Raw genomic sequence first — 11,904 nt, forward strand, 5'->3', positions numbered from 1 at the left:
GGCTTTACCCCAAAAGGAGCCCTTCCATAAATTCTCAAAGGCCAGGGCTGAACCCAGGCCTAAGAGGGGGTTTGGAAATAGTTTTCAACCAACAATAGATGCACCTCGGTTAGAACCTCACTAGCTGTGTCATTGCCCCAAGCGCAAAATTATGTCCTATGCTTGTCGATGCAGGGGAACTATGGAATATGAGCCCATTTATGGGGAAACTAGGAGCTTGATTTGAGATTTTGTCTCAATGGGAGAAGAGTAAACTCAAAGAGAAGAGCCTGATTTTGAGATTGAGATTTGCATGTGACAAGAATCAAGGTCGACGAGAATTTGATTTTAGCAATAATTGAACTTTTGAGTTCACACCCTTTCATACATTATCCCAATACCTTTGCATTCATTTCGCCTGTCAATACTTTATATTATTATACTGATTTGATTATAATATATGTATTTCATATTCATAATAAAGGCCAACGCCTATCCATGGCTACCAAAAACCAAGCTCGAAAAACACTTAGGTATTTGATTAATTGATTGGTACATGATCTTTACTTAAAAAAGTAGTATTCAAATCCTCATCTCCCGGTTAAAAAAAAAAACAAAAATACATATATGGATCATAATTGTTCAATTGTCTAAGTTAAAATTAAATTAAATATTTATTTTGTTATTTAAATATATTTAGATATATAATAATGTAATTATATATATGTTAATAATGTATATTTTATAAATAAATTCAACAAGTTACTCGATAAAATATGAAGGCTCGTAGAGATTTAAGTCATAATACACTTACTTTAATTAATTTGAAAAACATCTTCATATCTTTACAAAATTTGGTTGAAAATACACTTGCCTTTGAAAAAGTAATAGTATTAATTACCAAGTTAATTTTAAATAAAAAGATAAATATACCATTTCCTTATTTATTTTTTCATTACATAACTTATTTCTTTTCTTTTTTTTTTCTTTTGTGCAAGAGATTTTATTTTTAATTACAACATTGTGAAACTTAATTAGTTATAAATACGTTTGATAGATTCAATTAGTTTTAAAATCATATGAAATTGCAATCAAATTAAATTTTAATTAAGTTAAATTATAATTCAATTAGGAAAAATAATTGTCACCCATGTGATTTTCTAAAAAATAAAGTTTACATCATTAGTTTGCAAAACACACTATCTTTCTTCAAAATGTAAGAATCATTAGTCAAGCTAATATTTATTCAAAGTTTACTTTAGATACTAAAAACATCCTAATTTTGTTTATATTTTTATTTTTTTAACTTTTTTTTACGGTCGAAACTTAAATATAAACTTAAATCTAACCTCGTGCGGTCTTAAACTCTGAAAATAAAGCTTAAGAATGTTTATAAATCACAGATCCCAATTCTCAATCTAAGAGATATACCTAACAGGTGGTAGAAAACTCATGTTTTTATATCCAAAACCCTCTTCATCTCTTACTGATGTGAGATACATGACATTTTACCTTACTCAATTGTGCAATGTTCTCGTTGCACTGTCTTTTTACCTATAGAGAAAAGAGACTCTTACACTATTCTGAGTTTATCTTAACTCTTGTATTTCTCATAAGGGCTCACATCAGTGAAGATCCAAAATTTGAGTTTATATCGACCTTTTATTTCTCATGAGGATCCAGACCAAATCTATATCAACCCTTATATCTCTCATAAGGACCCACGTAACATCAGTAAAAATCCGAGGCTGCTCCAATACTACTTGTCATATAATGTCTCTTTATCATATAAGAGAGGGACTCTTACACTAGTCTAGATTTATGTCGACCCTTTATCTCTCATGGGGATCCATATCAATGAAGATCTAAGTTTGCTCTGATATTACTTGTTACGAGTCGAAAGTTAAGTCCAATTCCGTGCTGCCATTTGTTTTGAAAATAAAACTTAAGTAAGTTTATAAATTACGGGTGCACGTTTTTAACTCAAAAGAAATATCTGATAGGTGGTAAAAAGTTTATGTTTATATACTCAAGACCTACTTTATTTTTTATTGATGCGAGATCCACGACACTTTCCCTTCCTTATTCATTTCCTTTATTTTGATTTTAATTCATTTCTTTATCGTTAAACTTTTATTATTATTATTTTAACTATAAATAATTTAATACATTCATCTCAAAAGTCAAATCTACTATGAAATTGGATCAAAGATAACTGTAATATATTTAATATGTAATAGACTTATGATAAAAATTAATTAAAATTTAATTTGATAGTAATTAAAAATGATTTTAAAACTAATTAAATCTCATAATTTTATAGCTAACAAAAGTCTTGTGAATAAGAAAAAATAAAAATAAACGGAGGGTATGTTTACACTTTTATTTAAAATTATTTTTATTTTATTTGTGATATTTTTAAATTTTATGTCAAATTTTTGAATGATTTAATTAATAAGTAGTTAGCAAAAATTAATTAATATTGACATGACTGACAGGGTTAAGGGACCATAAAATTGCGGGGAAGGAAGGGGATCAGATCATGGATTCCGATCCCCGCCACATCCTCACGCTAAATAAATATCTTCCTCGCACATTGATGACGTGGCAGCTCTGTGGTGTTTGATTAGGTTCAGATATTTTCTCTCTCGGATTTCTCTTCGACACGTGTTTGCCACTACATCAACGTGGACGCACACTCTTATCTTTTGCCACTAAAAATTCCGTTTAATTACCAAATTGCAACTCTCCTTTAGGATTGTAAATCAACGCTTTTGCTTTCCTGGATGAAAAATTCCTTCGATAATCATCCTCCCCTACCAGAAAATAATAAAAAATATTTTTAAATTTTAACTCCCCGTTTGATTTAATATACTAACTTTCTTATTTTTTTTTTGTAAAAAATAATAAAAACCCAAAAATAAGAAAATATAAAGAAAACCTCTCTATAAGTTTCGGTAGAGTTTTAAATTCTATAAGTAAAAGATTAATTAATTAATTATTATATTGACATATAACAATTTATTTAATTTTGTTTGTAGATTTTAAAAACTCTATTTCCAATATTTAAAATAATAATCTTAAAGAAAAATAATTTGGAATAAGGGTTAGGTTAAATGGTCTAAAATCCAAAAAAAATGAAGATATATAATGAAAGTATGCATAAATTATACAAATATTAAAGATAAAAGATTTTTTTATATCTTATTTAGAGTATTCAAATGACTATACTTTATCAACAGCCCACTGATGGGCTGCTTTGGATTCCAAAAGTGAAGTAGTATTTTGAAGTTTGCTCGTATTTAATTGATTGGGCAGCCGGCAAAGCTGGTGTAACACATTCAGGAACTTAATTCTTACTTCTAATTATCATGTGGCCTATTTTTTTTTTTTTAAAGGGTGGAAAGCAACTAAATGTGCTGTGAAAGCGACTGTGTGCCTTGACACTGGAAATATTTATTTTAAAATATGAAAAATATTTAATATATTGATAACGTATAATTTTTATTCACACTCTACACAGTTATATCACCAATCCTAACACTTAATTAATAAGGTAAATATTGATATTAAAACTTAATGTTATTGGACCATATCAATATTTATTTCTTTTAAAATAATATTTCATTAATCAGATGTTAAAATTTGGTGACCTAACAGTGTATAGAAGTTATACACGATTAATGCATCAAATATTATTATTTTAAAATATTAAATTAATGTTAATTATTAATTTACAATGTTGTGAATGATTTTAAAATCTATTTTTTTGTTTTATGTTATATTGAGAATATAATTACTATATGATAAAAATAAAATATACATATTTTTTAAATAAGTATAAATAAAATAGGATAAAAATTATGATTTATTATTATTAATAATTGAACATTTTGAGTGATAATTTTATTTCATAATTTCATTGTTACACGTGAATGTTAATTTAAGTTAAAATATATAAGAAAATATAACTATTTTAAAAATGAAAAAAATATATTAATAACATTTACATGTATGTTTATAGTATAAATTATGTAATTTATAAATAATAATTTTTTAATTTTAATTTTAATTTTATTATAAAATTATATGATTATATGCTGACTAATATATATTAAAATGTGTAAAAAATGTTTAAATAAAAAAAAATTTGACTCACCTTAAGCCGGCCGAAATAGTAGTTAATTATTACAATTCACAAAAGATTGAATTGAAGAGTATGGGAGGTAAATTTGCAAATATGGTAGGTAAAGAAGGGCATTTCGGATAGAGAAATGCAACGCATAAATATCTTCAACAAAACATAACTTGAAGGGAAGCCCACACTTTCACACTCCTATAGAAACAGAAAAAACCAAAAAATAAGAAAGAAAAGAAAAAAGAAGCAAATGTCTAATGCAGAAGAAGTGATGCAAAGCAGTGGAAAACGGCAGAGATTTTCTAAAGTTGAAGAAGAAAAACGACGAGAAATGGAAGAAGAGGAAGATGAAGATGAAAACGACGACGGCGAAGATGAGGAAGAGAGCGAGCTTCCTTTAAAGCCAGGCCTGCTGTTTTTCCCTACAACTCCGACTTCTTTCGTTGTTTCCGATGCGCTTGAGCCCGATTTCCCCATTATTTATGTCAACAAAGTCTTCGAGGTTTTCACCGGTTATCGAGCCGACGAAGTCCTTGGTCGGAACTGGTAACAATTTTTAGTTCTTCTTTTTCTTTTTTAATTTTCAATGTTTGATGCCGACATAGAAGGAAAAGGAAAAAAAAACCTGAATTTCAAGTAAATATATATTTTTTAGGTTTAAAGAGAGAATCTACAGATCTGTTTGTGGAGTAAATAGAAAGATAAAATTGATAATTTGTGGTAGTAATTTGTTACTCAATTTTCAATGATCAATTTTGATCAAAATAAGTACCTGTTATAAATGCTTTTTTTTTTTTAAAAAAGTAACTGTTTATTTGATAGAGTAATGCTACTCAGAAATGGAATGAAGGTAGCAAATTTACAGACATTTATTTCTTGTGAGTAGTCAAATATAATCCTATAATAGGAGCTTGAGACTCACAAAACAAACTTTTTTTAGCTTTTGGTAGAAAATTTGGACTTTACTTGATTATTTCATTTAATTAGCAGTAGAAGGTTAAGAATAATAAAGTATAAATAGAAGAACAGAACAGGTTAGGAATTATATTCTTGAGAAAAGTAAATTAGTAAGGTACATACTAAACCTATCGTTTGCAGCCTATGGAGGTTAAATATGTAAACGTAGGCTCCAATTTGGAGTTATAAACATGAATTATAGCCGTGGCTGGAATATGATGAAGTTACATGGGGCGCCCTAACTCCTGAAGTGCAATAAAACTTAGATAAATTAAAGCAAAAGCAATCTTATTTGAATTTTAATGAACATAAAAGTCATTCTTAATAATAACTATATAAGCCTGTATAATGGTATTAAATACACGTCTTTCTCTGTTTCACTAGATTAGAAATGCTTTGATACCATGCCAAAGATTTTAGGAGTCAATGTTACAGACAATTATTTTGGGATTGAGGAGGTATAAACTATTGTTACTTGTGACAGGGACAAACAGACAGTAAGAAGAGTATGCACCAAATTGTGTTCGTCCAATTTAAAGCCGCTTTAGCACTCTAGTTTTTGAACATAGTGAAAGGTATTCTATAAACCATTTTCGGAAAATAAACAATCATGTATGACTTTGACATAAATGGTTGAAGATTTGTGATCTAGGGAATCATCTACACTCTACAGCAACTAGTGCCAGTTTCTCAAAAGTAGGACGGTTCCAATCAAAGTTATATTATAAAAGAAAGAAAATAAATGCAACATACTTCTCCTAAGAGAAAATTTTTCCATCCTATTCATAAGTAATATCAATTTCAGAGATAGATCAATATGAAATGAATTAAGAAGAAGAGAAAATGGAGTGTGCTTTGATTGTCCTAGTAAATTGCCAATAATTAGAAAAGGAGTGGTTGAGGGAGAAGCAGTGAAGTATCTACCTAATTGTGTTTGGACCTCTCTCTTTTGAAAAGATGGCTTTTTAGTGTATCATATTAGTCATCTTTCCAACTTGAAAATAGCAAATACTCTTCTAGGCCCTAAGCATACCCTAAATGTATGTGAATAGCGGTCGTGCCCTTTGAATATTTGGCAAAATGTTTGTCAAGAGCAAAGTAATAACTCGAAAGTGATGCCAAATCTTTTTGCTTTAACATGAACATACTGAAATTTTAAGCCTGCTGCATAATTAGCATTTCCCACTTGGCTGGATTAAAAACGAATTGAGGTTTTTATGGTCAGTGAGACATTCAGCTTCTAATTATGTTGATCTACACTTTGTTAAACAAATTTTCCTTATTCAAACATTCCTGCTCAGAAGGAGAAACATGGAATTGAAAGTTTTTTATTCTTCTTTTCTGGATTTGGCTGGTCTGCTACATGCATAAAAAATTGGTCTAGAGGTTAATTTCTTTCCATGTTACAGGCATGTTCTTGGCTGGTATCCACAATTTTGTAATAGAAGTTTGCTTCATGGACTTTGAGATTATCTTTATGTTTTTCTGCTTTTAAGGTTTCATATGTAAATAATTCACTAAAGCCATTCACCTTTATTTATGCTTCCTTAGTTGTGATATTGTTTTCAGTTTTTGATAATCTCATGTTTGGAAGGATCTAGATTGACCCTTTATGGGATTTTTGTTTTATTTTTGGTTTTAGTCGGTTCTTACAGTATAGAGACCCGCGTGCTCAAAGACGGCACCCTTTGGTAGATCCTTTTGTTGTGTCTGAGATCCGAAGATGTCTTGAGGAAGGTATTGTATTCCAAGGTGAGCTTCTGAATTTCAGGAAGGATGGTACTCCGTTAGTGAACAGACTGAAACTTGCACCTATTCATGATGATGATCGAACAGTCACACACATTATTGGTATTCAAGTGTTTTCTGAAGCAAAAATAGATCTGAACCATGTATCATATCCGGTTTTCAAAGAGGCTTGTAATCAGCAGTTGGATCAGTCAGCTAAATACTCTCATTTGAGCGAAAATCCACCATTCAGCCAGCATCAAGAAATATGTGGGATACTCCAACTCTCTGATGAAGTCTTGGCTCATAACATTTTATCACGTTTGACGCCAAGGGATGTTGCATCTATCGGGTCTGTCTGCAGAAGGGTACGCCAACTAACAAAGAATGAGCATGTGAGGAAGATGGTATGCCAAAATGCCTGGGGAAGAGAAGTCACTGGTACATTAGAAATGATGACTAAGAAGTTGGGGTGGGGACGTCTTGCCAGAGAACTGACCACTCTTGAGGCAGTTTGTTGGAGGAAATTGACTGTTGGAGGATCGGTGGAGCCTTCACGTTGCAACTTTAGTGCATGTGCAGCAGGGAACCGTCTTGTGCTTTTTGGAGGTGAGGGAGTCAACATGCAACCAATGGATGACACATTTGTTCTCAATCTTGACGCTGCAAATCCAGAGTGGCAGCGGGTGAGTGTGGAATCATCCCCACCAGGGCGCTGGGGCCACACTCTCTCGTGCCTGAATGGTTCATGGTTGGTGGTATTTGGGGGATGCGGAAGGCAAGGATTGCTCAATGATGTTTTTGTTCTTGACTTGGATGCCAAACAGCCTACATGGAAAGAAGTTTCTGGTGGAACTCCTCCGCTCCCTAGATCATGGCATAGCTCTTGCACAATAGATGGCTCTAAGTTGGTTGTGTCTGGTGGGTGCACAGACGCTGGGGTGCTTCTCAGTGATACATTTCTTTTGGATCTCACGACTGACAAGCCAAAGTGGAAAGAGATACCAACATCATGGGCACCTCCATCTAGGTTGGGCCAATCACTTTCGGTTTATGGTCGTACTAAAATTCTTATGTTTGGGGGGCTTGCAAAGAGTGGGAACTTGCGATTGCGATCAGGTGAAGCCTACACCATTGATTTGGAGGATGAAGAACCACATTGGAGGCAACTGGACTTTAGTGCCTTCACCAGCCTTGGCAGCCAAAGTGCTGTGGTACCTCCTCCTAGACTTGATCATGTTGCTGTAAGCATGCCTTGTGGGAGGATAATTATATTTGGTGGTTCCATTGCTGGGTTGCACTCTCCTTCTCAGCTTTTCCTTCTGGATCCTTCAGAGGAGAAACCATCATGGAGGACTCTCAATGTTCCTGGGCAACCACCAAAATTTGCCTGGGGTCATAGTACCTGTGTGGTTGGAGGGACTAGGGTCCTGGTATTGGGTGGACACACTGGTGAGGAGTGGATACTCAACGAGTTGCATGAGTTGTGCTTAGCAAGCAGGCAGGACTCAGACTCATGATTCAAAACGGACTCATCAGCATTACGAAGACAACCGTGGAAGAAATTTTTTCTTTACAAGCACTCACTGAGGTCATTTCTTCCGCATTGTTTACTCAGACTCCTATTTTTGACATGTTTGGCCTGGTGCATTGTGTTTTTGTTCAGATTGTGTCACTGTATAAATGTCCCTTCTTAGTGTCTGTTCTGGTTGTACAATGTAAACATAATAGTGAGTGTATATTCAGTGTTTGTGATCCGACTAAATAAGTGTTGTGACTCTTTTTGTAGGTTAGATATCTTATATATCAAAATGCCAATAGCTTGGGTATGAGAGTGGTGCATGTATTTCCTCTAATTTACTTTCATTTTTGGCCTATTTTCAAGGAATTAATTTTTGACCTGGTTTTGGCTGACAAATAAAATGGTTCTTGAACTAGGAATGAATGAATATGGTGTATTTATAATTCAGAACACCTTGGTGGATCACTTGGTTTCTTACGATCTCAAAAGCTGTGAGGTGACAAAGCTCTGGTGGAATCTTTCCAGGAAGTGAATTGAAGCAAAGGCTAAGAATTTTTCCATGGCGGAGATCATTTCCCCTAATCAAGCAGGTATAGGAATTTCCAGCACAGGCATTCTCATACAGATCAAGAGTTGGTCTGCCAAGTTGCCACCTTTCAAGTTGAACATTCTCCAGCATCAATTCTGGTGCCGACAGTAATATTATGAAGCCCTTCCAGCAAAGGCACCTTACTTTTAGTATGCCTACATGAGCTGTTATGTCAGAAATCTCCCCAGCTTTAGATTTCCAAGTTCCCCCTACCTTTCATTATTCTGGTCGGAAGATAACGAGGGACAAATGGTTGAGCCAGTTAGGGGGTGCAGTACTGCAAAGACTTTGCAGATGTGGCTTTGTTTTGTAATCGAGGAATAGATACCCCATTTGGAAGGAACTCACCTTTAGCTAAACTATGAATATGTTGCACATATAACTCGAAAACGATAGGTCCCCAAATTCTTGATGGAGACAAGATTTGATCTGTTATAGGTCCTTGTCTTTATGAGACATTTCCCCACCTAGGTAGCTGCTTGTTCATGTCACCCGACCCCAGCTAATCTCCCTGCGACGTCTTTTCTAGTCACTGCCGAGCTCTACATAAACAGCGTCAGGCTTTCGTCCGGGTCCAGCGCAGGGAAAGCTCTACTACAACAACACCATATGCACAAGAGGCCGCTCCACGTTTCCCACCGAACTGGCCATCGACCCGGTCCAGTCCTTATACTAGACCGGTAAGTAAATGATCCAGTCAAACTTGATTAAACCCCTGGTTAAATTGGTTTGACTTAATTTGGTTAACATTTAAAGATTTATATTAAATTAAAGTCACTTAATAGTCATCAAGTCGATCATTGGGTATTAGTAAAAACAAAAAACACCCCCCCCACCTCGCCCCCCCTTCGCTTGAGGTTTAGTTGTAAACGCTACATTTCAATGCTCAAATCCCACAAACCCAACACCAATTTTAGAGAATAAATTTGCTTAGGTTGAAATCACCAAAGCAGTGAAAGAATGCATACTGTTGGACAGCTTGACTCAATATGTTCAATTTGGTAAAAACAGTTCCAGGGATCCATTAATATGTCAACAAGATTCAATATGATCAGTAAGCAGCATATTGAGCCAATAACCGTTACTTCAGGAAAATCAAGTTGCACAAGTTTGAAGTGCTTTCTCTCTGACAACCTTAAGAACTTCAACCAGCTTCTCATGTGAAGCAATTGTCTCTTTTACCAGAGCTAAATCATTTAGCTTAGTCACCCAAGAGTATAGCAGTGGAGTCTTCTCTGAGTCTAGAATCTTAATGCCAAGAACTTTTTCCATGGCACTGCGGAAGCTAAACACTGAACAAATAAAAAAGTCAAGGTATCCCACATTGTAAATGTCCTTCACTCCCTCTTCAAGCACCTTAATTATCTCTAACATCTTGTTGATGTCTTTCTCCTGTGCTTCTCCGCCAGATTTCAGAACTGTGACCATAGTCTCCACTGTCTTGAAAGGGAAAAGTATATAGCCATAGAACTTTCAAGTAGCAAAATATATATGTTTGGATATAAAAGCAAGTACATCCAAAGAATTTAAAGCTATAATAGATGATTTTACTTTTATAGGAAACAAATGGAATTAAACTTTAACCATGTGTTTATATTTTATCAAATGAGTATGATTTTTGGTTTTAGTATTTACAACCACTTGTAGAAAGGAAAAGGTTATCAATAAAAGAAGAAAAATATAGAACTGGATCTGGATTCTTTTATAAACTGACTAAAGAAAGGGGAAGTTAACAGATAGATATTAGCTCTTAAATATAGAGCAAAATATGCAGCAGATTGCATGCAGCTTTCTCAGAACCCATATGTTGAGATTATTGGCATTAGTTACCGCCTTAATTTCCTTATTCCAATTTCTTGCTTCTTTAAATAGGGCCTTATTCTCTTTGAGAAATGCTATTACTTCCCTTAGATCTAGCAAGACTGCTATATAGCTGATCAGTATAAGCTATCCTCAAATCCACTAGGAAAAATTACTGACATAACCTTGCTACTAGTACTGGTGGATTATTATGGAATATGAATATGGCAAAGAAATGTAATCAATAAATAGGCAGGAATCAATTTATAATCTACTAGTATTTATATATATGTACTCTCACCTGCTGCTGGTGAATAAAGCTAGCCCAGAAGCGAACTTGGGCTCTTTTGTAGGGATCAGCCGGTAAAATTTGAGGGCGGCCATTTTTCCAAGTTTCATCAATATATTCATAGATGATAAGCGACTCTACAATGGGATTTCCATTGTGAACCAGTACAGGAAGCCTCTTATAAGCAGGATTGTATTTGAACACCAATGGGCTTTTGTTAAACATATCTTCTTCCACATACTCGTGTGATATGCCTTTAAGCTTGAGTGCCAACTCCACCCTTTTTGTGTAAGGACTTGCCCACATCCCCAGCAGCACCACTTTGTTTTCCTGCTCCATCTCTCTTTCTCTCTGCCAGTCCTCCTTCGAGATTTTTACTAGGATATTGAGTCCATGCCAGTGAAACGCTCTACTTATTGAGACCAGGAAACCTCTTAACCCTTATGTCGAGCTTTCTGTTAAATAAAGAAAAACCCAATTTGGCAAATTGCTGAATAGAATAATGGCTATAATTAGACAGTGCCATGTGAACTAGATCTATGTTTCTTCACCTGAACTGACAATCAGGCATAAAGGATAAATTCATTCATCAAAGACAAGATCCTTCTACTTATATCATATATTCTCTCGATATGGATGCTAGAAATCTCTCATTGTATGAACATCATGTATCTGCTGTACTATGAGCTTTCACATTTTGCTCTCTTCAAGCAAAATCTATATCAAGCGGGAGCACTGCAACATTATCCAACTTAATTAGTTTTAAATCATTGTTAGACAATATGATTTCAGTTCAAAAAAGTGCAGCTCATATTACCCTGCATGTTCAACTGTTTTATGATTCAAGACTCAAAAGGCGCCTTGCCATTGTTTTCTCAGATCTGGCAACAGTGATTGTGGGC

The 11,904-nt window shown here is 34.1% G+C and overlaps 2 protein-coding genes and 1 non-coding gene across 3 annotated transcripts; 1 reads left to right on the forward strand and 2 right to left on the reverse strand.

Moving 5' to 3' along the window:
• LOC148764331 (U4 spliceosomal RNA) lies at positions 1–151 on the reverse strand. Its single transcript, XR_016024971.1, has one exon. It is a non-coding gene; the product is annotated as a U4 spliceosomal RNA (small nuclear RNA).
• Positions 152–4,298: 4,147 nt separating this feature from the next.
• Positions 4,299–8,631, forward strand: FKF1 (flavin-binding, kelch repeat, f box 1). Its single transcript, XM_007045219.3, has 2 exons — positions 4,299–4,663; positions 6,717–8,631. Exons 1-2 carry the CDS (start codon positions 4,368–4,370, stop codon positions 8,320–8,322), a joined length of 1,902 nt encoding a protein of 633 aa, XP_007045281.2. The 5' UTR covers positions 4,299–4,367; the 3' UTR covers positions 8,323–8,631.
• A 1,249-nt stretch (positions 8,632–9,880) lies between these two features.
• Positions 9,881–11,372, reverse strand: LOC18609885 (glutathione S-transferase U9-like). Its single transcript, XM_018115233.2, has 2 exons — positions 11,015–11,372; positions 9,881–10,353 (listed from the first exon to the last, which is right to left on the reverse strand). The coding sequence occupies exons 1-2, from the start codon at positions 11,339–11,341 to the stop codon at positions 10,009–10,011; spliced, it is 672 nt and encodes a 223-aa protein (XP_017970722.1). The 5' UTR covers positions 11,342–11,372; the 3' UTR covers positions 9,881–10,008.
• Between the last annotated feature and the right edge of the window lie 532 nt (positions 11,373–11,904).

Source organism: Theobroma cacao, chromosome 2 (genome assembly GCF_053813885.1).
Source record: "Theobroma cacao isolate CCN51 chromosome 2, ASM5381388v1, whole genome shotgun sequence".
Lineage (NCBI taxonomy): Eukaryota > Viridiplantae > Streptophyta > Magnoliopsida > Malvales > Malvaceae > Theobroma > Theobroma cacao.